The sequence below is a fragment of the Trifolium pratense genome, linkage group LG5 (assembly GCF_020283565.1).
Source record: "Trifolium pratense cultivar HEN17-A07 linkage group LG5, ARS_RC_1.1, whole genome shotgun sequence".
Classification (NCBI taxonomy): domain Eukaryota; kingdom Viridiplantae; phylum Streptophyta; class Magnoliopsida; order Fabales; family Fabaceae; genus Trifolium; species Trifolium pratense.
This window is the reverse complement of record NC_060063.1, coordinates 43473378-43500483: the sequence shown is the minus strand read 5'-3', so window position 1 is coordinate 43500483 and position 27106 is coordinate 43473378. Positions and strand designations below refer to the sequence as shown.

Below are 27106 nucleotides of genomic sequence, written 5' to 3'. Positions count from 1 at the left end.
AAAAACTTTCCGCTTTTAATCTTTTCATGTTGGGTAACCAAAGGTGATCATGGCCAACCCATATATTCTTATCACCAAACGCTTCAAAGCAAGTTATTTTTCTCGAAGTGATTGTTTCAATTTGAGGTTGGGTCACAATCCTCAGTGGTGGATCCAGATCCTGAATAAGAGGGTGTGCAAACTTTTATATACATAAACTTATTTCAACAAACACACAAAAAGTCAACCTTAAAATTATCATATTTTACTTTTCTTAATAAGTGTGAAAATGTTTTTTTTACCTATATTGTGGGACGAAGGGAGTACAACAATGACACTTATAATAAGATCTAGGGAACAAATAAATTAAGGGTCATGTTAACATGTGCATCAAGGGCACATGTTAAGGTATCTAAAAATAAAAATATGCATTTAATAACATAAAAAAATTTAATGTTTAAAAAGTATAATGCACAAGTTACAAGAAAATATTACTACTTTTGTATTTTTAACATGTGCCCTTGGTGCACATATTAACATTTTCCATAAATTAAAACATGGCGACAACTTAGTTGCCCATCCATAAAAATTGGGCTAATCAGTCCATCCTAGTTGTCACTGAGAGAGTGGTAGAGAAATATCCACTTTCAATGTCATTAAGATGACAATTTGTTTTCAATTTTAGCAATGAAACTTTTGTTAATTATCAAAAAGACCCTGCAGCATTGCGTTTACCAAAACTAATGAAGAGGAAGTTTTAAAATCCATGCACACAGTTCAAGATCTGTATTGCACATTATACTAAAATTTATTTACAATATTTTATATCAAATCAATTATCAATATACTAGTACTGTATTTTCGTTCACAGTGTTCACAAATAAATTTAATATTTTTTGACATAAAAAAAATTGACAATTTATATATTTAATTCATAAACAAATTTTTAAAGTATTAAAAAATTAAATTTATTTATAATAGTGATTGCACCGTGGTCTTCCCTACCATGGTTCTTCCTACCAAGTTTAACGTCAATCGTATTTATCGAATTATGAATTTTGATTTTGATATTAAAAATTTTCAATACATAGAATTGTGATTAATTTTGCAAGTGTAGAATGAACTTGTGTGACATCTAAGTTTGAAACTTTAGCTTTATATAACAAAGATAAGAAAATTGAAAGTATATTGATGGTTATAGTTAAATTTGATTTAGTTTTTTTTTATTTTTATAATGATGGTTATAGTTAAATTTTGATTATACTATATATATGATGTTTGAAAGACTTATATTTAATGTCGATAATAGTTAATAGTGCTATGATTCTTTTTGAAAGATTATTAATAGTTGAAATAGTGAAGTCAATTATTGGAGAACTCGAATTTAATCAATCCGATCGTTTAATATTACCAAATTGGACTCACAAACGAATAATTTTTTTTTGATAATCGGACTCCGAATGGATAGACAGATTGTAATAACAGTCTCACCGGAAAACTATTTTAATGAAAGGGTCGTGAACTTTGACCGAAACTATCGATTTTGATCGGAGATTTCAAATTTAATCAACCCAACTGTTAAATATCACCTAATTGGACTAACAAACAAATGAAAAAAATAATTTTTATGATCGGACTCCGAATGGATAGACAGATTGTAGTAACAGTCACATCAGAAACTTATTTTTAATGAAAGAGTCATGAACTTTAACCGAAACTATCAATTTTGATTAAAAATTTAAAATTTAATCAATCCGACCGTTCAATATCACTTAATTGGACTAACAAACAAATAAAAAAAATTTGATGATCGGAATTCGAATGAATAAAAAGATGGTAGCAAAAAACATTTAGAAGATTCATCATCATCTTTATACCTTCACCATAAATCCAAAATCAATTTTAACTCAAATACACATTCATATAACATAAATCTCTATATTATGTTCTAAACTCAAAAATTAAAACCCAATTAATTTCACAAGCAACCTTCATCACTGGCCATGTGAGTGGTTGTGTGAAAGCTTTATTTCTGGGTTTGTCACAGATTCAGATCTAAGGCAATCTTTATCGAGAAACCTACATAAATCATCTTCCATCTCCAGCACTACCCCAAAACAACGTATTCATCAATTTAACATAAATAAATTAACCAAAATAACAACTCAAAGTCTTAAACATATAACCAAAACCAAACATTTAAGCAAATATTGAAAACACATTAAAGCAAACAAACAACTTCCCTCTAATTAAAAGGTTCCCGTTGAGTATAACGGATGTGAGGGGTGCTAATACCTTCCCCTCGCATAACCAACTCCCGAATCAATCTCACGGTTCTCGGACCATTTTCTCTCAAGATTTTTTTGATATTTTCCTTTCCCTTTTTGGGATAAATAAAATTCGGTGGCGACTCTGTTTTCCGAGTGTTTACACTCGAGGATTTTTCACGCCGCGACACATATCTAGAATAGATCAATATATAAAGTTTATTGCAAAACTTTAGTATTTTTCAAAACGAGTATGAATTAAATATGAATTTTCTATATCAAAATATCAAGATAAAGGTAACAAATATTTTGACGTAAAAATCAAATTTTGAGCTCCTTATTTTTGGACAAACTTCTTATAATGTTCTATATTTGCAAAATAATCATAAATACACATCAATTTAACAACATCACTATAATTGCATGCATAAAAATTTAGTAGGGATAAAAATATGATATTTTATTATGAAGATGAAAAATTAAATTTAATAATTTTGCAGAGGCTAAAAACTTATTTAACCCTATAAAATATTACGAACCACTAAAAATTAATACTATTACAATAAAATATATACACATATTAAAAATTATAATTTTTTTTTTTTGTAAAAAAAGTAAATATATGGTTAAACGATAAATAAATATGTAAACAAAAAAAAATGATAAATAAATATTAAACTTTATAAACTAATAATATTAAAAAAATTATTCAAAAAAAATCCAAGGATACATAAAGGATACACATTTTATATGACCCATGAATTAATCAAACGGTGAAAATATTGACGGATTAAAATATTTAAATCTTGTTAAAAAAAAAAAAAACTAGGTTGAAAGATTTGATATGCTTTGATTTATTGTGGAACATGATTGATGATTATATTAATGTGAAGGATACATTTGCAAATATTAAAAAGTAGTGTTTAAAATAGAAAACTTAATAAAGAAATAAAATAAGCATTAAATGCTTGTCACCTCAGCAGTGTACCGGTACACGTCCACATAATACGTGTACCGAAGAATTCACCTAAAAATTATTCTCAACACTAATTATCATTTTCCATCTTTTATTAACCGTGGGTAGCTGCATTGATTGTAGGCAATCCACATCCGCTTATACTATCCCTTTCTTGTCAATGATATGGTAACATTAACATAATTCTTTCTCTCCTTGGGTTTTTGATCAATCAAAATTTCCAAGTAACGATTAAAAATGTCTTCAATGATAGCTTCACCAAAGTGGCTAACTAGCAAAGGTTCAACAATAGCTCTTATGCAATGTAATAATCGAGACATTTTTGATTCACTATCAAAATCACTTTTATCACTAGAAGCACTTAAATCTGTTTCAAACAACTCTATGCGATTGATGACAAATGATCCTTCATTGAGAACTTCCAATTCAACTTCATATGGAGATGGATAATAATGAGGAATGTTAAAATTATTTACTTGATCTTCCTTTATAAACCCCTGTAGCATACAATATTCATATTAGACAAGCACAAATCAACTTCTCTACTTCATAAATCTCTAAAATAATCTATAAATTATTTTATTAGACTATCACTTTTATTATAATTATAATCTTTTAAACAAAACAAACCAAACATTAATTAGGACAACAATTGTAGTTTTTTTTAATAGCGTGCAAATTTATAAGGATTGTTAATTTATCACCCGTTTCCCTTAAAATATGTATGGCAACGGGGAGGAGTGGAGGTGGATTTTGTCTACCACACTCCAAACTCCACAAAAAATAAGCACCAACAGCCGTTCTAATTATATCTGGAATGAAATTTGAGTCCCCGTCTTGAGCCTAATGGGGATCATGTTTCTCTTCCCAACCCACACCCACACACAATAGGTGAATTCAGTAGATTATGATGTCATGCCTAATTTTAAGCACTCATTTTTATATGTTACGCGGTGATAAGTATTATAAAAGGTGAATTTGTACAATAAATAGAAAAGTGCGTATTTATGAAATAATATATTTTTTTTATTATTTATTGGATGATTATTTTTTTACATTCATTTATAATATGATATCTATCTAGCTACATACCTGTAATACCATATCATTTAGAGCAGTAGCCAAAACCTCCCAATCGTCGCATAAATATTCCGTGTCACATGGATCGTTATTTCTTCTTCCCATGATCGTTAGTACCATTCGACCCCCTTCAACAAGTTCCTCTGCGCGACACTTGAGAAAAATTGAGAAGTCTTTTTGAAATTGCTTGTAGTATGCTTTGACAACATTTGAGGGACTTGTGTTACTAATGTAAATGTTTCCCTTGTTATCTAGACCCTCGGGAACCTAATAATTCAACATAACAAACAAAAACACATGTTTACATATATTTATATGCTCGAATATACTTCCTCCGTCCCAAAATATAAGGGAAAATTGGTCAAAGAAAGTTGATGTATTTGGTTAAAAATTTGGATTAAATACATCAATTTTGGTTGATAAATTTTCCCTTATATTTTGGGACGAAGAGAGTATAGATTTAAGGGTTGTTAAGGAAACAAAAGAGGAAGTAAAAAAAATTTGTGAAAAAATTCTAAAACATTAAAACATTTAGTAAAAAAAAAATAAAAACTTGAAGATATTCAATGCATTTTCAATAATATAAACCTTTGATAGCCAATGAAGACTATATGAGGAATGCACGAAATCTAGACTTCGATCAGGAAAAATTCTACCATAAAAAGAACCGGGAACTCCAAAGAAGTAGCAAGGACCCATTTCAGTTTTGATAATTTCATCAAGTAGTTTCACTTTAAAATTGTCAAGTGACTTAAACACGCTGTTGAAGTCATTCCCTGAAAGATCATTAAAAAAAATCTTGTATTCGGTAGATGAGCAATTCAATTCTTGGCAAAACTTCTCGACAACGATGATAATTTCCGATAGCACAGACAAAGTATTTGGCCCACAAGAACAACCTAAATCAGCAATTGCAATGCTTCTAGGAAGTGTCTCGGAGAAGAGGCTAGTTATGGCTTCCTCTCTTATAGACTTTGTCAAAGAAATTACCTTTTCCTAGAAGAACATAAAAATGAAAATAATTATCACATTTGCGACACATTGAAAATTACATATCTATTTTATAAATGGAAAATGCTAATTAGTATCTCTAACGAAATTAAAGAAACCCAATATAATAAAGTTCCATTAAAATTTTTATTTTATTTTTTTACAAAAAGTTACATTAGAATTTATGTTTTCGGATTTGTGTTTCTTCCCTCTTTAGGTATTTTTCTTCCCTCTTAATTTCTTTGTCTTCAAAACCAAACATAGCATTGATCTTAGTTTCTAGTAGATCCTATGTATATGGGATGGGGGTATTATATAAATATTAATATATTAGTAATTATTTTTAAGTATCAATTTTTCTTGTAGTAAAGAAATTCCTTTACATCTTCTACCATAGTCATGTAATTGCAAATACTATCAACAAGTTCCCCTACAAGAAAATTTCAATTGGTTGCATAATTTATTGGGGGTTTTAGGCCCTCAATAATTTATTGTGACTTAAAACCCTCAATAAGTTACAAAACCCGTCAAAAAATAATAATAAAATAAAATAATATTTATGAGTGAGAAATCGAACTTCTGACCACATGTTTAAAGAGATCAAGACTCTACTTGAACCAATTCATGTACCCCGAATCAAACCGCGAATTTTCTCCTCTCATTTTCTCTATCTCACCACAAGTCATGTAATTTCTTTTAAAGTCTCTCAAAAGTCAAAACCATAGATCTAACTTACTACTACTATCAACACTATAAGAAATTGTGCAGTTCAAGGTAAAGTCAAAATTGTTCTTACTTAAGAAATTGTCAGATGAGGTCAAATATGATGTCTAAAAGCTAACTGAGCCATGGGCCACTTGGTTGCTCTTGAAAACAAATACATGTGACAAATGTACATTAACTTGCATGTTGTCAAAAGTTGTCACCTTTATTACAATGAATTTGGAGGCAAATAATAATATTCAAATTTCAAATATCAAATTAAACATATTTATATATCACTCATATCACTTCCTTCTTATTTCATCACCTCTATTATTTTATTTGATCTTGATTTTTCTTACTCCAATTTCGTAATCTAAGCTTGAATGATTTTTTTTTTGCAGGAAAGTTGAAAGCATCTATTTCGTCACAACAAATAAAATATTGTTCATAAATGATTAGCGCGAAAAACAATCACAAAATATTCACCACAAAAATACATTGATCTTTCAACCGATTCAATATTCACTTACCGGCTGTTTTAGCCGCCGGAAAGTTTGTGGCCGTTCTAGACGCAGCAAAATGAAGGAAAACGGCCGCAAAATTAAAATATATTATTTTAGTGCGTCCTGGCAACTTACCGGCGGCCTAAACCGCCACAAAAAAATACTTGTCAGGTCTTGAAAATTGGTCCAGAACTTAGCGGCCGCTTTGGCCGCCAGTAAGTTGCCAGCAGATTCAAAAAAGTTAGCCGTTAAACTTTGCGGCGGCTTTGGCCGCCGGTAAGTTGACAGCAGATTCAAAAAAGTTAGCTGTTAAACTTTGTGGCGGCTTTGTCCGCCGGTAAGTTCCAAGCAGATTTCAAAAAACTTATCTCTTATACTTTGCGGCGGCTTTGGCCCCCGGTAAGTAACACCGGATTTGAAAAAAATTCATACATTGGCAGGAGCAGAGCAGCCTCTATATATACCCATTCCTTCCTTCTCATTTCATTTCCACCATTTCAATCTCTCTACAATTTTCTTCTACTTCTCTCTAAGTTTTTTTCTCCAAATTTCTTCTAGTGTTTGTTCTTCATCAATATATGTTTGGTCTTTACTCTTGTAAGTATTTTTTAGTGTTTATACAATGTTTTTTATCATAAATTAATAAACAAAATAATTAAAATAAATTAGCTGTTCCAGGCTGCCGCTAAGTTAGCTGGTAGTTTGCCTGTGCGTGTCATTAATTGCCATAATTTTGCGGCGGTCATGGCCGCCAGTAAGTGTGACTGTTTGTGTCAGGCGTGTGTCATAGGTTTGCGGTGGTTCTGGCCGCCGGTAAGTTCTGACAGACTGCGGCATCAGTTTGGGCCGCTTAAGCCGCAATAAGTGTTACCAGCGACCATTTTTCCGACCGATCTTGACCGCCGGTAAGTTCGCCAGTTTTTCAACTTTGTGGGGGCTAAAAGCGGCCGGTAAATTGGCTTTTTCTTGTAGTGATCATTCAAGCTTTTTTATTATTATTTGGATATTGCTCTCTAATATTTTGTTAATTTTGTTCTATCTTTTTCAGATGGAGAAATGATTAACGCGAAAAATAACATGTAAGCTTTCAATTTGAAACTGATTAGTTTAATTTTTTTTTTGCATAATAGATATCTTCTTAAAAATACAGTGTTGTTGTTCTGTAAATTTTATGAATATTATTTGCTATTTTTAACTTTTTTACACCTCCTGTTATTTATTCTGCACCTTGACCTTTTAATTTATTTTCCAATCATAAAAATATCCTTCTTTTTTTAACATAAAAAAACTATAAAAAAATTGAACTCATCAAATCAAATTTTTGCCTTCGTGCAATAAAAAAAATCAAACTTTATTTCTTTCGTGCCCATGTTCACTCAATTATTTTTCTCAAATAGATACTATCGCCCAAGTGCGAGTCTGTCTTTAAATCAACCAAATCATTTTTATAAGCACCTATTTATATTTTTAATGCATATTAAAAAATTTGTAGTGTAATTTGCATTTTTTTTGTATGTTAAAATCACTATATAAGTAAGGGTCATGCTAAACAGTGTCCTCGTGGCACTTGTTACCAATACAAAGAAAGAAAATAAAAAATAAAATTAATATTGAAAATGCAACTTTTGATACTTTGTATTGAATGCACGCATTTCAAAGCATAATTTCTATTTTTAAATGCTTAACCAGTGCCCGGGGCACTGTTTAGCATTTTTCTATGCGGGATAAAATACGATAGTGGTATTGTAACTTACATGAGACAAATTATGCTACTCATTCATAGAACTCATAACAATATCAAAATAACAATCATATATATTAAATAAATCATACTAGTTAACTCCAAAAATATAGGCGTAACTCGCACAAATCTCTTACTAGTTAATTAACTCTAAAAAACTCAGATTAAAATTTGAAACGCATGCATAATCCATCATTATTCTCTTCACTCTCGTCTGTTAAGAAAGAACAAACAACAAACCTTCAATCTCATCAATTTTGAATGTGTCGAAAAAACGAAAAAAAAGAGAAGGTGTAAAACAATCTCACATGAGTGATATCACAATTACTCAACATGTCTTTTTATGTACATATATATACCTGCAAAAATGAGTTGTTTGCATAACTTGTTTCTCCATCACCTCCATTCATGTGCACCTGCCCCAAGTTCATTCTCACGTTTTATTTCCCCCTTTCTCAATCCTCTGTGTTTAATAAGTAATAACAGGTCTTATGTTCGAGGGTGTGTGTGTGTGTATATATATATTGACGTGTAGAATTAATAAAAAGTTTGATTAACTACTTAAAATAATAGAGACAAGTGAAATTTGATTTACAAATTATTAATGAAAGAATTATTAATAATTATAAAAATATAGAAAGAAAGCCACTATGTTTGGTTTAGTGGTGAGGGCTTTGAGTAGTATGCAGGAGGTCTTATGTTCGATCCTCATTGCCAACATTGTAAACAAAAAACAAAATATAAAAAGAATAATATTTATATAATCGTTAAATTTTATATTAGAGGGTGTGGCGGTCTCCTTCGAGATAGCTATGGTAATTGTTTGAGCAGTTTTGCGCGTAAAATAGGCTCATGCGATGCGCTCCATGCTGAGATGTGGGACATGTACATCGGAATGAATTTAGCTCGTAGGCAAGGAATTACCCATCTTCAAGTAGAAAGTGATTCGATGATGTTGGTCGACATGATAACAGGAAACTGCAACGTTAACGGAAATATTCATACTTTGATCAAGCGTATTCGTGATCTCAAGAACATGAATTGACATATTCAGTTTAACCATACATGGCGAGAAGTTAATAGATCAACTGATGGTTAACTAATTTCAGTCTAACTTTGAATTCTTTTGATTTGCATGTTCTAGCGAGTCCTCCTAGAGAACTCCAAAGTCTCGTTTTTTATGATGTATCCGGCGCCTGCATGCCTCGGAGTGTTCGCGTAGTGTTTTAGTTTCTTTTTTGCGCTCTGCCCTCTTTTTGTAACAAAAAAATAAAATAAAAAATTATATTACTTCGTCCAAGACACTCTAAATGTCGAATAAAAGTAAATCTCGTATACTCTTCGTTTTTTTTGTTTTTATCCACCTTCGATATAGGAGTAAAATGTAATATTTTAAAAGCTTATAATATATTGATGAATGAGATGCGAACTATATATTTATATTTTTCTTCTACTTGATCTATTATTGTCTTTAGATCTACAAATTTGAAACAAAGTAACTGCTTCTCACCCTCTTTGTTTTTTCATTTAATTCTTCTATCCTTTGTTACATTGTGTAAAAGATATATATCGAACTGTTTGAAAATTAATATTTTTTGAATAATGGAGTTTTAGATGTAAACAAAGTTTCAATCTAACCCGTAATAACCGACCCGTACGGTCCACCACCCGGACAAACCGAAGATATAGATAGTCGGAATTGGGTCCAAATTAAATAATTACGGTTTTTATTTGTTTTGCAATTTTTAGTATGAACCCGAACAATGCTGAGGATAGTACCCCTTATTTGTTAGGCATCCCTACTATCATTGCTGGCAAATGGCAATGTGAAATACTCCATATCAATTAATGGACCACACCTTATTTGTTCTGTTTACAATCCATAAAGAAGATAATGTTGGGTAATTTGGGTATACGTAATAAAAGTATTTATTGGATGTCTTAGGATAAGCTCGTGATGCACAATATCGATAGTGGGATGGTTTTAAGAAACTTTCCGCTTTCAATCTTTTCATGTTGGGTAACCAAGGGTGATCATGGCCAACCCAAATATTCTTATCACCAAACACTTCAAAACAAGGTATTTTTCTCGAAGTTATTTCAATTTGAGTTTGGGTCACAATCCTCAGTGGTGGATCCAGATCCTGAATAAGAGGGTGTGCAAACTTTTATATACATAAACAATTATTATATAAAATAATAAATATTAATATATATATTAATTTTTTGTAAAATTATTAATCATAGTTATAGTTACTGTTTAGAGACAAAAGAAATATAATTATTAAGCTCGTGATGCACAATATCGATGGTGGATTGGTTTTAAAAAACTTTCCGCTTTCAATCTTTTCATGTTGGGTAACCAAAGGTGAACATGGCCAACCCAGATATTCTTATCACCAAACACTTCAAAGCAAGGTATTTTTCTCGAAGTGATTGTTTCAATTTGAGGTTGGGTCACAATCCTCAGTGGTGGATTCAGATCCTGAATAAGAGGGTGTGCAAACATTTATATACATAAACAATTATTATATAAAATAAAAAATATTAAAATATATATTAATTTTTTGTAAAATTATTAATCATAGTGATAGTTACTATATTTAGAGACAAAAGAAATAAAATTATTAAGCTCGTGATGCACAATATCGATGGTGGGCTGGTTTTAAAAAACTTTCCGCTTTCAATCTTTTCATGTTGGGTAACCCAGGGTGATCATGGCCAACCAATATATTCTTATCACCAAACACTTCAAAGCAAGGTATTTTTCTCGAAGTTATTGTTTCAATTTGAGTTTGGGTCACAATCCTCAGTGATGGATCCAGATCCTGAATAAGAGGGTGTGCAAACTTTTATATACATAAACAATTATTATATAATATAATAAATATTTATATATATATATATATATATATATATATATATATATATATATATATATATATATATATATATTAATTTTTTGTAAAATTATTAATCATAGTTATAGTTACTGTTTAGAGACAAAAGAAATATAATTATTAAGCTCGTGATGCACAATATCGATGGTGGATTGGTTTTAAAAAACTTTCCGCTTTCAATCTTTTCATGTTGGGTAACCAAAGGTGATCATGGCCAACCCAGATATTCTTATCACCAAACACTTCAAAGCAAGGTATTTTTCTCGATGTGATTGTTTCAATTTGAGGTTGGGTCATAATCCTCAGTGGTGGATCCAGATCCTGAATAAGAGGGTGTGCAAACTTTTATATACATAAACTTATTTCAACAAACACACAAAAAGTCAACCTTAAAATTATCATATTTTACGTTTCTTAATAAGTGTGAAAATGTTTTTTTTACCTATATTGTGGGACGAAGGGAGTACAACAATGACACTTATAATAAGATCTTGGGAACAAATAAATTAAAACATGGCGACAACTTAGTTGCCCATCCATAAAAATTGGGCTAATCAGTCCATCCTAGTTGTCACCGAGAGAGTGGTAGAGAAATATCCACTTTCAATGTCATTAAGATGGGTTAGTTGGGATAATATTTGCCAACCAAAGGATAAAGGAGGGTTAGGCATAAAAAATTTGGAGTCATTTAATGATTCACTCTTATGTAAATGGAAGTGGCAGTGTCTGAATGATTTGTCTGCTTCTTGGTTTAATCTTTTGCAATTTCGTTATGGTTCTTTTGCCGCTAATTTCTTATATGGGGAAGGGAGGGAGAGTCTCAAACATGCTTCAATTTGGCGGCGGGATATGTGGAAAACAGGAGGTGCGGAGGAAGGGGGTTGGTTTGTTAATAATATTAGTAGCATTCTCGGCGACGGTAACAATATAGCTTTTTGGAAGAAAAAATGGTTAGGAATGGAACCGTTAAGTGAACTGTATCCATCTTTGTTTCAAAAATCAACTCATAAAGATGCTTGCATTTCAAATATGGGGTTATGGAATAACAACATGTGGTCTTGGAAACTTAATTGGATGGAAGCACTTGATGATGCAGATATTGAATCCCTCAATGAATTGCATCAATTGCGTGAACAAGTTCGGCCTAACAGAGCTTCTAGCGACAGGCGAAGATGATCATCAAATTCCGATTGTTCTTTTTCGGTTCGATCAACGTACATGGTTTTGCAGGACAAGCGTGTAGGTACTACTCTTGATACAAATACAGTGGCAGCATTGAAAAGATTATGGAAGAACAATGTTCCATCAAAAGTTAGCGTTTTCGGTTGGCGGTTGTTACTTGAAAAATTACCAACCCGAGAGGCTTTATTTTGCAAAGGTATTATCACGAATAATCATGAGAGAAGTTGCGTATTTTGCTTCAAAGAGGTAGAGGACATACAACACATCTTTTTCACTTGCTGCATTACTTCACAAATTTGGCATAAAATATTTGTTTGGTTGGGCACTAATGTGATCCCTTTTGAGGACGTCACAAGTCATTTCACTTTGTTTGGTGAATTAGCAAAAGGCAATCATAGCAAGCGAATTCGTCATATAATTTGGCTGGCGACGACATGGAGTATTTGGCGTACGCGTAATAACATTATTTTTAGAGGAGACTGTGTCAACATATCATCGTTAGTGGAGCAAATTGTTTATTTTTCTTGGTTTTGGTTTATAGGCCGAACAGGGAACAATGCTAATTTAGTTTTTTCTGAATGGCGTAATAATCCTTTAGATTGTTTTCAACGCATCTAAAGTGATCTATTCTGAATTGTAAGGGTTGAGTACCCCTTGTACTCCTTATAATTCATTTTTTGCTTATAAAAAAAAATGTCATTAAGATGACAATTTGTTTTCAATTTTAGCAATGAAACTTTTGTTAATTATCAAAAAGACCCTGCAGCATTGCGTTTACCAAAACTAATGAAGAGGAAGTTTTAAAATCCATGCACACAGTTTAAGGTCTGTATTGCACATTATACTAAAATTTATTTACAATATTTTATATCAAATCAATTATCAACATACTAGTACTGTATTTTCGTTCACAGTGTTCACAAATAAATTTAATATTTTTTGACATTAAAAAAAATTGACAATTTATATATTTAATTCATAAACAAATTTTTAAAGTATTAAAAAATTAAATTTATTTATAATAGTGATTGCACCGTGGTCTTCCCTACCATGGTTCTTCCTACCAAATTTAGCGTCAATCGTATTTATCGAATTATGAATTTTGATTTAGATATTAGAAATTTTCAATACATAGAATTGTGATTAATTTTGCAAGTGTAGAATGAACTTGTGTGGCATCTAAGTGTGAAACTTTAGCTTTATATAACAAAGATAGGAAAATTGAAAGTATATTGATTGGACTAGGAATTTTTAGTTGCGGATTAGAAATTCTTAAGACTTAGAAATGGAGTTGTAGGATATGAATACATATTTTTTTGAAATATATGTGAACTCAAAATTAGTTATGGAAGTTGAACTTATACGAATGAATTTTATAAGTAGTATAGAGAATGGTTATAGTTAATTTTTTTTTTTTTTTGATAATGATGGTTATAGTTAAATTTTGATTATACTATATATATATATATATATATATATATATATATATATATATATATATATATATATATATATATATATATATATATATGATGTTTGAAAGACTTATATTTAATGTCGATAATAGTTAATAGTGCTATGATTCTTTTTGAAAGATTATTAATCGTTGAAATAGTGAAGTCAATTATTGGAGAACTCGAATTTAATCAATCCGATCGTTTAATATCACCTAATTGGACTCACAAACGAATAATTTATTTTTTGATAATCGGACTCCGAATGGATAGACAGATTGTAATAACAGTCTCACCGGAAAACTATTTTAATGAAAGGGTCGTGAACTTTGACCGAAACTACCGATTTTGATCGGAGATTTCAAATTTAATCAACCCGACTGTTAAATATCACCTAATTGGACTAACAAACAAATGAAAAAAATAATTTTTATGATCGGACTCCGAATGGATAGACAGATTGTAGTAACAGTCACATCAGAAACTTATTTTTAATGAAAGAGTCATGAATTTTAACCGAAACTATCAATTTTGATTAAAGATTTAAAATTTAATCAATCCGACCGTTCAATATCACCTAATTGGACTAACAAACAAATAAAAAAAAATTGATGATCGGACTTCGAATGAATAAACAGATGGTAGTAAAAAACATTTAGAAGATTCATCATCATCTTTATACCTTCACCATAAATCCAAAATCAATTTTAACTCAAATTTTTCAAAACGAGTATGAATTAAATATGAATTTTCTATATCAAAATATCAAGATAAAGGTAACAAATATTTTGACCTAAAAATCAAATTTTGAGCTCCTTATTTTTGGACAAACTTCTTATAATGTTCTATATTTGCAAAATAATCATAAATACACATCAACTTAACATCACTATAATTGCATGCATAAAAATTTAGTAAGGATAAAAATATGATATTTTATTATGAAGATGAAAAATTAAATTTAATAATTTTGCAGAGGCTAAAAACTTATTTAACCCTATAAAATATTACGAACCACTAAAAATTAATAATATTACAATAAAATATATACACATATTAAAAATTATATATTTTTTTTTTTGTAAAAAAAGTAAATATATGGTTAAACGATAAATAAATATGTAAACAAAAAAAAATGTTAAATAAATATTAAACTTTATAAACTAATAATATTAAAAAATTATTAAAAAAAAATCCAAGGATACATAAAGGATACACATTTTATATGACCCATGAATTAATCAAACGGTGAAAATATTGAAGGATTAAAATATTTAAATCTTGTTAAAAAAAAAAAAACTAGGTTGAAAGATTTGATATGCTTTGATTTATTGTGGAACATGATTGATGATTATATTAATGTGAAGGATGCATTTGCAAATATTAAAAAGTAATGTTTAAAATAGAAAAATTAATAAAAAAATAAAATATGCATTAAATGCTTGCCACCTCAGCAGTGTACCGGTACACGTCCACATAATACGTGTACCGAAGAATTCACCTAAAAATTATTCTCAACACTAATTATCATTTTCCATCTTTTATTAACCGTGAGTAGCTGCATTGATTGTAGGCAATCCACGTCCGCTTATACTATCCCTTTCTTGTCAATGATATGGTAACATTAACAGAATTCTTTCTCTCCTTGGGTTTTTGATCAATCAAAATTTCCAATTAACGATTAAAAATGTCTTCAATGATAGTTTCACCAAAGTGGCTAACTAGGTTCAACAAAAGCTCTCATGCAACGTGCGAAATTATATCCAATCTTGTCACAAAGTAATAATCGAGACATTTTAGATTCACTATCAAAATCACTTTTATCACTAGAAGCACTTAAATCTGTTTCAAACAACTCTATGCGATTGATGACAAATGATCCTTCATTGAGAACTTCCAATTCAACTTCATATGGAGATGGATAATAATGAGGAATGTTAAAATTATTTACTTGATCTTCCTTTATAAACCCCTGTAGCATACAATATTCATATTAGACAAGCACAAATCAACATCTCTACTTCATAAATCTCTAAAATAATCTATATATTATTTTATTAGACTATCACTTTTATTATAATTATAATCTTTTAAACAAATCAAACCAAACATTAATTAGGACAACAATTGTAGTTTTTTTTTAATAGCGTGCAAATTTATAAGGATCGTTAATTTCTCACCCGTTTCCCTCAAAATAGGTATGGCAACGGGGAGGAGTGGAGGTGGATTTTGTCTACCACACACCTAACTCCACAAAAAATAATTATATTTGGAATGAAATATGATATCTATCTAGCTACATACCTGTATTACCATATCATTTAGAGCAGTAGCCAAAACCTCCCAATCCTAGCATAAATATTCAGTGTCACATGGATCGTTATTTCGTCTTCCCATGATCGTTAGTACCATTCGACCCCCTTCAACTAGTTCCTTTGCGCGACACTTGAGAAAAATTGATAAGTCTTTTGAAATTGCTTGTAGTATGCTTTGACAACATTTGAGGGACTTGTGTTACTAATGTAAATGTGTCCCTTGTTATCTAGACCCTCGGGAACCTAATAATTCAACATAACAAACAAAAACACATGTTTACCACTACTAGAAATTTCACTTTTACCGACCGATTTAGAGACCGATTTTCATCAAAATCGGTCTCTAAATCCGTTAACGACCAATTTAGCGACCAACTAAAATCAGCATCAATGACCCTGGTCGCTACTTCGTTGTGACCAAGCTAGCGACCGAAATTTAGCGACCAATTAGCGACCGATTTTAGAGACTGAAATAGTGACCGAACTTAGAGACTGGCTTAGAGACTAATTTGCGTCGCTTGTTGCGACGAAATGTACGACGCTATAGTGACTGCTTTAGTGACTGATATTAGCCACTGATTTAGTGACCGATTTGAAATTATGTACTCTGTTCGTTGCGACTAATTTTGCGACCGATTATGCGACGCTGTGTAATGATTTTTTTTTATTATTATTAATATTATCAATTTGCAATCACATGAAAGCAATTTTTTAAAATCTAATTTAATATCTCTAAAGCTATTTCATACACACCAAACAATTAAACATACACACAACAATATGAACATAATATATTTATATTTAAGTATTACCAAATACTTACAAAAAAAATACATAATTGATCCAAAACATAATCAAGACTAAGTTATCACTACTAGTACAATATATTTTGAGGGCACTTTGTAGTGTTTGTATGTGAGTTAGTGTAGCCTCCAACTTAATGGTTGGTATTTGGTAAGAAGGGAAAAGAATCCTTCTTCATAGTAACCTCAAAAAATAGGTTAACCAAGCAAATATATATAAGTCTTCCAACTATTTTTCTTCGTGCATGGTACATGTATAAGCTATTTGCAGCAACACAAGCAATTGAATTTTCACTTGGATGCCATGCTAAGTGTAGCAACTTTGTTGTAAAATCAAAAGAATTTCCATTTGCGTCAACACCGGTGATCTCAGCTCCTGTTTAAGATTAAGAAAATATTAGAAGTATTTGTTATTATACTTCTTGTTTGGATAAACAACTTAATTAAGTGCTTGTGTATAAGCTATTTCTATAACAAAATCTTGTTTATATATAAGCTAAAACGGTCTTGGAGAGCTAATAAAAATAAGCTGAAACAACTTAATGGACATGTCATAAGCTATTTCAACAAGCTTTTTCAAATAGTCTTATAAGTGCTTATGTCAGTAGATAATAAGTCAATCCAAACATGACCTAAATCCCTAACAACACATTATGAATACTCAAGACTATGACAAGGTGGTTAAATAGAAAGGAAAAAACAAAAAAACTAACCGCGTCTTACAACTCTTGTTAAACTGTTTCCGAGTGATCTACAAGGCCTTGACGGTGTTGGAACTTGTCGTCTGAGGAAAAGAAAAAAGATCATATAAATGCTACAACGACAACTAAACAACAATTTGTGTTGGGAATTTCCGGTATTAAATTACCTCATTGGATTTTTACTCGCTTCCAAAGATGTAGCCTCTGTACTTCCCGGGGCACAACCAAACACGCGGAATAGATTGCTGGCATCAAATGAAACAAAAACGTATGTGTTATGCTGTTATGACGAAGGTTCAAAGATTTTAAAAAAAACAAAACAGCAAGATGAAGTTGAATCAAACCTGTAAGAACCGGTTGAAACTCGCGATCCATCACCATCACCACTCAAACAACACTCAAACTTATAAAAAATTGAATCGTTTTCGTATAAATCACATAGCTGCACATAAAAAAAAATTAAAAAAAGTTATTATATATTAACCTTTGGCCTTAAATACTCGTGAACACGGAATGTAGAAACTGGGCCAGAATCCAAATTCATAGGGAAAACATAATGGCAATGCTTGCTTGCCTGTCCAACAACTTAAAAGTCCAATAAACGTATAGTTCTTGTTTGAATAAACAGTTTAACTAAGCGCTTATCATAGTAATGTATAAGCTATTCCTATAACAAAAGTTAAGTCAAATTGTTTTCATAAGCTATCATGGAGAGCTTAAGGAAATAGGTTGAAAACACATAAGCCAATCCAAACAAATCTTAGTTGTAAGTTAAATATAAATGAATAGAGAGATGTTTGTTCATTGGATTCAACCACCATCATCAATGAATTTAATCAAAATACCAAATTTTCAATAAATCCACGAGTCACACATTGAATTTAATTTAATTCAATAAATTAAAAGTACCTCCATCCAAAATACTAAGAAAATCTTGACAACAGAAACATGGATTTTGGAATAAAAAAGCTTTCAAACCTTCAGAGACATGTAATCACGACTGAGTATATATCTTCCCTCCTTCGCAAATTTTATATCTGAGATTTATATCTGAGATAGAAGCAATAATCTCAGTGAAAAATGATCTAGACCCCGGGGCCTCCTCATCCTCAAATATGTACAGGAAGTAATTGTCTGAGTCTACCAAGCATAAGAAACTACATAAATGCATGTGATCAGCATTCGAAAATTGTATTTTTTTTTCGGTAGGGTTAAATTAAAAACATCAGCGAAGGATGATCTTACAGTTTGCTCATTTAGAGGAGCCGTATCCTTTATAGAGAACATAAATTGAAAACATCAGCAAAGGATGATCTTACAGTATGGCATGTGAGTGGCATAACGCTGACTATCGCAAGTCAACAAGACGAATTGAGCCCTTTAATGCTATATGCAGTGTATTACAATGTGTTGGGTGAAATTCTGCTGATGTTATAACCTCTGCAATAACATTATCTACAGTCAAGGACTCTACATATACTAATATAAGTAGAAGTGGAGTATAATCGATAGGATCATTTATAGGATCTTTCAATGACTGAATCATTTGATGAAAGTAGCAATGAATCCACAATTAAAGGTCCTATTACTATCTCACTTGAACTAGCCATCATAGCAAAAATAAGAGGTGGCATAATACTTATTCCAAAAATAGACAAAGCATGACTAAAAAATACAAAAAAAAATTGTTCAGTGCATGTTTTAACTAAGCATGACTAAAAAATTTACCAGAATTTTGTGATGGAATTGAATGATAAGATGTTGACGCTTCGACGATGTTGACACAGCTGCATGCGCTATGTGGTTCTTCATGAGCATTGAGCAATCTAGACCAATTGCAAATCCTGAAGTTCAAGTAACTTTTCCATAAGCATAAACACTTGTAGGCATAACTTTCGAACATCATGAAACCTTGATACAACTTAAGCACATCCTTTTAGACAGTGTGTGAATACCGAGCAGTATAAAAAGAAAAATCAAACCGTACAAAAATAAGTAACTAATAAGCATATAGAAGGATAACAAACTCAGGAGAAAATAAACTTCTATGGCAATTCGATCCAAAGCTGAAGCACATAAATGATGTTAAATGCAACAACAAAGCTCAAGTAAAAATGTGAAATCTACTTGAAGGATAACAAAACAGTTACATCCTCTACAACAGGTCAATGCTTATTTAGCTACATCAGATTTCAAGTCTTCACAAGTTAATTAGTTACAAAAAGAAGCCAGTGTTCCAGAAACCTATTCACTGCCCACACAGACAAGTACAGCAAGTTACCATCAAATTGTGCCTTAAATTTCATTCACCACATTAAAATACTAATTCCAATTACATCATCAAAATAGACACCTATGTATCAGTAATTGATGATCCAAAACAGACACCAAAACCAGCCCAATACCTGCAGAAACCAGTCCCTAAAATAAGCATAAACCAGTCTAAAATATCATGCATAAATCATTCTCAAATCCCCAAAAATGCTGCAAATTTCCCCATTTTCTTTACAGGTGTGGAATTCAAATGCTCCCAAACCAATTACAATTGGTCTCACATTAAGCTCATTACTTCTTCAACGACACTTAAAATTGAGATCATCATTTTAGAGCATAACATCTATCTGCATATGCATCTAAATGTAACAAAATTATAGAAACCAATACTAAATTATCTCTTCAGAAACATACCTTCTATCCTCAAAATTAAAACCCTAGAACCATGATTCAAATTTCTTACCAAATTTCAACAATTAACACATACCATAGATAGAACCATTTCAAAGTGAAATCAAATATTGTACTCTTTGATCACTCATTCACCCATAAAACAAGATATCTTACTAAGATCATCGATTATAAACTGAAAAATTAAAGCTAGACAAATATCAAATCAAAAGGTCGGAGATGAAGAAAAGGAAACTTACATTCTAGGGTTTGGATCTGAAGCTAGGGTCAGAACAGTTTGTTTGAGCCATCGATTGTTCTTCGCAATGGGAGGTGGAACGATTAAAGTGCACATGAGCTTCAATCTATGAAACTTCAAATCAATTTTCCGCGATTAACCATACAGTGAATGAGATTTGAAGCAACAGTCATAGGGATTTGAGGATTTGAAGTAACCAACGTAGAGGAATTTGGTGGTGAACGACAAAATCAAACTCGAAGGGTTTCGTTTCTTCGTCATCTTCCCGAACTCGAAGCAAGGACGCCACACTCAAAGCTAAAGTTTTAGTTTCTCTGTGTCAATTAGTTTTTTTTTTTTTTATAAGCTCTGAGTCAATTAGTTTAGTTTTGAGAGTGATGGAATATATCAATTCTGGGTGTTGCAATTTTTTTTAAGTTTAATAATAATCGGTCTAAAAAAAAAGTTTAATAATAATAATAATGATAATAATATTTTGTTCTATAAAATAATACTACTATTAATTTAATTTAATAATTCTTATTATTAGTATTAAATTAAATAAACTTCTGGGTGATTTGGCAAAAAAAAAATAGTTTGTGTCGGAACTACTGTCGCTCATAATAATCGGTCTCCAATTCGGTCTCTAAAATCCCTTAGCGACCGATTTAGCGACTGATTTTTTTTTACTTTGAAGCTAAAACTTTTGGTCTCTAGTTCGGTCTCTAACAGCGACCGAAATATTGGTCGCTAATAATCGGTCTCTAATTCGGTCTCTATAATTACTTAGCGACCGATTTAGCGACCGTTTTTTTTTTAAACTTAGAAACTCGAAATTTGGTCTCTAATTCGGTCTCTATAGCGACCGAATTATTTCGGTCTCTAAATCGGTCTCTAAAAGAGAATTTTCTAGTAGTATACATATATTTATATGCTCGAATATACTTCCTCCGTCCCAAAATATAAGGGAAAATTGGTCAAAGAAAGTTGATATATTTGGTTAAAAATTTGGATTAAATACATCAATTTTGGTTGACAAATTTTCCCTTATATTTTGGGACGAAGAGAGTATAGATTTAAGGGTTGTTAAGGAAACAAAAGAGGAAATAAAAAAAATTTGTGAAAAAATTCTAAAACTTTAAACATTTAGTAAAAAAAAAATAAAAACTTGAAGTTATTCAATGCATTTTCAATAATATAAACCTTTGATGGCCAATGAAGACTATATGAGGAATCACAAAATCTAGACTTCGATCAGGAAAAATTCTACCATAAAAAGAACCGGGAACTCCAAAGAAGTAGCAAGGACCCATTTCAGTTTTGATAATTTCATCAAGTAGTTTCACTTTAAAATTGTCAAGTGACTTAAACACACTGTTGAAGTCATTCCCTGAAAGATCATTAAAAAAAATCTTGTATTGGACAGTTCAATATCACTTAATTGAACTCACAAACGAATGAAAACAAAAATTTTGATGATCGGACTCCGAATGGATAGACAGATTGTAATAACAGTCTCACCGAAAAACTAGTTTTAATGAAAGGGTCGTCAACTTTGACCAAAACTAACGATTTTGATCGAAAATTTCAAATTTAATCAATCCGACCGTTAAATATCACATAATTGGACAAACAAACAAATGAAAAAATATAATTTATATGATCGGACTCTGAATGGATAGACAGATTGTAGTAACAGTCACATCAGAAACTTATTTTTAATGAAAGAGTCATGAACTTTAATCGAAACTACCGATTTTGATTAGAGATTTAAAATTTAATCAATCCGACCGTTCAATATCACCTAATTGGACTAACAAACAAATAAAAAAAAATTGATGATCGGATTCCGAATAAATAAACAGATGGTAGTAATTTGGTGGTTTAATTTGTGAGTTTAGAAGAAGATTGAGGAGATTAATGTTATAAAAAAAAAAAAAAAAAAAAACACCCTTCATATACATTAAAAATCCAGATTGTACCACTTTGATTTCGGCCAACTTAATAATAATTTTATTATAATCAACTAGTTGTTTAAGTTCAATACCACAGTACAACAACCTACAGATCTTCCTTGATTTAATCTGGCCGTTGAATTTAACTCGCGTGCCGTAGACAGAGCCCAAATTGGATAGTAGAAAATTCAAATAAAAAAAAAAAAATCAAATCCTCTTATGAGATTTTTATTTTTTCCCAAATAATATCTTTAAATAACAAACTAATCTAAATAATAAATATTCTAAACATAAATATAAATCATAAATCATAAAGATATTAAAAAATTATTCTCAACACTAATTATCATTTTGCATCTTTTATTAACCGTGAGTAGCTGCATTTATTGTAGGCATTCCACATCCGCTTATACTATCGCTTTCTTGTCAATGATATGGTAACATTAACATAATTCTTTCTCTCCTTGGGTTTTTGATCAATCAAAATTTCCAAGTAACGATTAAAAATGTCTTCAATGATAGCTTCACCAAAGTGGCTAACTAGCAAAGGTTCAACAAAAGCTCTCATGCAACGTGCGAAATTATATCCAATCTTGTCACAAAGAAATAATCGAGACATTTTAGATTCACTATCAAAATCACTTTTATCACTAGAAGCACTTAAATCTGTTTCAAACAACTCTATGCGATTGATGACAAATGATCCTTCATTGAGAACTTCCAATTCAACTTCATATGGAGATGGATAATAATGAGGAATGTTAAAATTATTTACTTGATCTTCCTTTATAAACCCCTGTAGCATACAATATTCATATTAGACAAGCACAAATCAACTTCTCTACTTCATAAATCTCTAAAATAATCTATAAATTATTTTATTAGACTATCACTTTTATTATAATTATAATCTTTTAAACAAAACAAACCAAACATTAATTATGACAACAATTGGAGTTTTTTTTAATAGCGTGCAAATTTATAAGGATCATTAATTTCTCACCCGTTTCCCTTAAAATAGGTATGGCAACGGGGAGGAGTGGAGGTGGATTTTGTCTATCACACTCCGAACTCCACAAAAAATAAGCACCAACAGCTGTTTTAATTATATCTGGAATGAAATTTGAGTCCCCGTCTTGACCCTAATGGGGATCATGTTTCTCTTCCCAACCCGCACCCACACGCAATAGGTGAATTCAGTAGATTATGTTGTTATGCCTAATTTTAAGCACTCATTTTTATATGTTACACGATGAAAAGTATTACAAAAGGCGAATTAGTACAATAAATAGAAAAGTGCGTATTTATGAAATAATATATATTTTTTATTATTTATTGGATGATTATTTTTTTTACTTTCATTTATAATATGATATCTATCTAGCTACATACCTGTAATACCATATCATTTAGAGCAGTAGCCAAAACCTCCCAATCGTCGCATAAATATTCCGTGTCACATGGATCGTTATTTCTTCTTCCCATGATCGTTAGTACCATTCGACCCCCTTCAACTAGCTCCTCTGCGCGACACTTGAGAAAAATTGATAAGTCTTTTTGAAATTGCTTGTAGTATGCTTTGACAACATTTGAGGGACTTGTGTTACTAATGTAAATGTGTCCCTTGTTATCTAGACCCTCGGGAACCTAACAATTCAACATAACAAACAAAAACACATGTTTACATATATTTATATGCTCGAATATACTTCCTCCGTCCCAAAATATAAGGGAAAATTGGTCAAAAAAAATTGATGTATTTGGTTAAAAATTTAGATTAAATACATCAATTTTGTTTGACAAATTTTCCTTTATATTTTGGGACGAAAAGAGTATAGATTTAAGGGTTGCTAAGGAAACAAAAGAGGAAATAAAAAAAAAATCTAAAACTTTAAAACATTTAGTAAAAAAAATAAAAAACTTGAAGATATTCAATGCATTTTCAATAATATAAACCTTTGATAGCCAATGAAGACTATATGAGGAATGCACGAAATCTAGACTTCGACCAGGAAAGATTCTACCATAAAAAGAACCGGGAACTCCAAAGAAGTAGCAAGGACCCATTTCAGTTTTGATAATTTCATCAAGTAGTTTCACTTTAAAATTGTCAAGTGACTTAAACACGCTGTTGAAGTCATTCCCCGAAAGATCATTAAAAAAAATCTTGTATTCGGTAGATGAGCAATTCAATTCTTGGCAAAACTTCTCGACAAAGATGATAATTTCCGATAGCACAGACAAAGTATTTGGCCCACAAGAACAACCTAAATCAGCAATTGCAATGCTTCTAGGAAGTGTCTCGGAGAAGAGGCTAGTTATGGCTTCCTCTCTTATAGACTTTGTCAAAGAAATTACCTTTTCCTACAAGAACATAAAAATAAAAATAATTATCACATTTGCAAGACATTAAAAATTACAAATCTATTTTATAAATGGAAAATGCTAATTAGTATCTCTAAGGAAATTAAAGAAACCCAATATAATAAAGTTCCATTAAAATTTTTATTTTATTTTTTTACAAAAAGTTACATTAGAATTTATGTTTTCATATTTGTGTTTCTTCCCTCTTTAGGTATTTTTCTTCCCTCTTAATTTCTTTGTCTTCAAAATCAAACATACCATTGATCTTAGTTTCTAGTAGTTCCTATGTATATGGGATGGGAGTATTATATAAATATTAATATATTAGTAATTATTTTTAAGTATCAATTTTTCTTGTAGTAAATAAATTCCTTTACCATTGATCTTGGTTTTTTCTTGTAGTGATTATTCAAGCTTTTTTATTATTATTTGAATATTGCTCTCTAATATTTTGTGGCCGTGTTTCCCACTTAGTTTCAACTTTGTGGCCATGTTTCCCACTTAGTTTTTTTTTTTTTTTTTTTTTTTTTTCCATAATAGATATCTTCTTAAAAATACAGTGTTGTTGTTCTGTAAATTTTATGAACATCTTTTGCTATTTTTAACTTTTTTACACCCCCTGTTATTTATTCTGCACCCCCGACCTTTTAATTTATTTTTCAATCATAAAAATATCCTTCTTTTTTTAACATAAAAAAACTATAAAAAAATTGAACTCATCAAATCAAATTTTTGCCTTCGTGCAATCAAAAAAATCAAACTTTATTTCTTTCGTGCCCATGTCCACTCAATTATTTTTCTCAAACAGATACTATCGCCCAAGTGCGAGTCTGTCCTTAAATAAACCAAATCATTTTTATAAGCACCTATTTATACTTTTAATGCATATTAAATAATTTGTAGTGTAATTTGCATATTTGTTTGTATGTTAAAATTACTATATTAGTAAGGGTCATGCTAAAGAGTGTCCTCGGGGCACTTGTTAAGCATACAAAGAAAGGAAATAAAAAATAAAATTAATATTGAAAAGATAACTTTTGATACTTTATATTGAATGCACGCATTTCATGGCATAATTTCTATTTTTAAAAGTTTAACCAGTGTCCGGGGCACTGTTTAGCATTTTTCTATGCGGGATAAAATACGATAGTGGTAGTGTAACTTACATGGGACAAATTATGCTACTCATTCATAGAACTCATAACAATCTAAAAATAACAATCATATATATTAAATAAATCATACATGAGACAAATTATGCTCCTGATTCATGAAACTCATAACAATCTCAAACTATCATATACTAAATAAATCTTACATGGATAAAGTTATTGATTTATAGAACCTATAACAATTTCAAAATAGTTATAATATATATTAAATAAATCATACTAGTTAACTCCAAAAATATAGGCGTAACTCGCACGGATCTCTTACTAATTAAAAGAGAAGGTGTAAAACAATCTCACATGAGTGATATCACAATTACTCAACATGTCTTTTTATGTACATATATATACCTGCAAAAATGAGTTGTTTGCATAACTTGTTTCTCCATCACCTCCATTCATGTGCACCTGCCCCAAGTTCATTCTCACGTTTTATTTCCCCCTTTCTCAATCCTCTGTGTTTAATAAGTAATAACAGGTCTTATGTTCGAGGGTGTGTGTGTGTGTATATATATATTGACGTGTAGAATTAATAAAAAGTTTGATTAACTACTTAAAATAATAGAGACAAGTGAAATTTGATTTACAAATTATTAATGAAAGAATTATTAATAATTATAAAAATATAGAAAGAAAGCCACTATGTTTGGTTTAGTGGTGAGGGCTTTGAGTAGTATGCAGGAGGTCTTATGTTCGATCCTCATTGCCAACATTGTAAACAAAAAACAAAATATAAAAAGAATAATATTTATATGATCGTTAAATTTTATATTAGAGGGTATGGCGGTCTCCTTCGAGATAGCTATGGTAATTGTTTGAGCAGTTTTGCGCGTAAAATTGGCTCATGCGATGCGCTCCATGCTGAGATGTGGGACATGTACATCGGAATGAATTTAGCTCGTAGGCAAGGAATTACCCATCTTCAAGTAGAAAGTGATTCGATGATGTTGGTCGACATGATAACATGAAACTGCAACGTTAACGGAAATATTCCTACTTTGATCAAGCGTATTCGTGATCTCAAGAACATGAATTGACATATTCAGTTTAACCATACATGGCGAGAAGTTAATAGATCAGCTGATGGTTAACTAATTTCAGTCTAACTTTGAATTTTTTG

The 27106-nt window shown here is 30.8% G+C and overlaps 3 protein-coding genes and 1 long non-coding RNA gene across 4 annotated transcripts; all 4 read right to left on the bottom strand.

Moving 5' to 3' along the window:
* Positions 1-2925: 2925 nt before the first annotated feature.
* Positions 2926-8831, bottom strand: LOC123883077 (salicylate carboxymethyltransferase-like). The gene is made up of 4 exons (XM_045931772.1): positions 8601-8831; positions 4891-5298; positions 4315-4569; positions 2926-3719 (listed from the first exon to the last, which is right to left on the bottom strand). The coding sequence occupies exons 1-4, from the start codon at positions 8670-8672 to the stop codon at positions 3366-3368; spliced, it is 1089 nt and encodes a 362-aa protein (XP_045787728.1). The 5' UTR covers positions 8673-8831; the 3' UTR covers positions 2926-3365.
* A 7417-nt stretch (positions 8832-16248) lies between these two features.
* Positions 16249-20526, bottom strand: LOC123883081. Its single transcript, XR_006800108.1, has 2 exons — positions 19907-20526; positions 16249-16335 (listed from the first exon to the last, which is right to left on the bottom strand). It is a non-coding gene; the product is annotated as an uncharacterized LOC123883081 (long non-coding RNA).
* On the bottom strand, positions 16845-19869 carry LOC123883078 (serine/threonine protein phosphatase 2A 55 kDa regulatory subunit B beta isoform-like). Its single transcript, XM_045931774.1, has 7 exons — positions 19325-19869; positions 18842-19036; positions 18575-18753; positions 17941-18038; positions 17764-17841; positions 17609-17679; positions 16845-17271 (listed from the first exon to the last, which is right to left on the bottom strand). The coding sequence occupies exons 3-7, from the start codon at positions 18584-18586 to the stop codon at positions 17030-17032; spliced, it is 501 nt and encodes a 166-aa protein (XP_045787730.1). The 5' UTR covers positions 18587-18753; positions 18842-19036; positions 19325-19869; the 3' UTR covers positions 16845-17029.
* Positions 20527-22474: 1948 nt separating the features above from the next.
* On the bottom strand, positions 22475-26568 carry LOC123883075 (salicylate carboxymethyltransferase-like). Its single transcript, XM_045931770.1, has 4 exons — positions 26338-26568; positions 24410-24817; positions 23846-24100; positions 22475-23249 (listed from the first exon to the last, which is right to left on the bottom strand). The coding sequence occupies exons 1-4, from the start codon at positions 26407-26409 to the stop codon at positions 22866-22868; spliced, it is 1119 nt and encodes a 372-aa protein (XP_045787726.1). The 5' UTR covers positions 26410-26568; the 3' UTR covers positions 22475-22865.
* Positions 26569-27106: the final 538 nt, after the last annotated feature.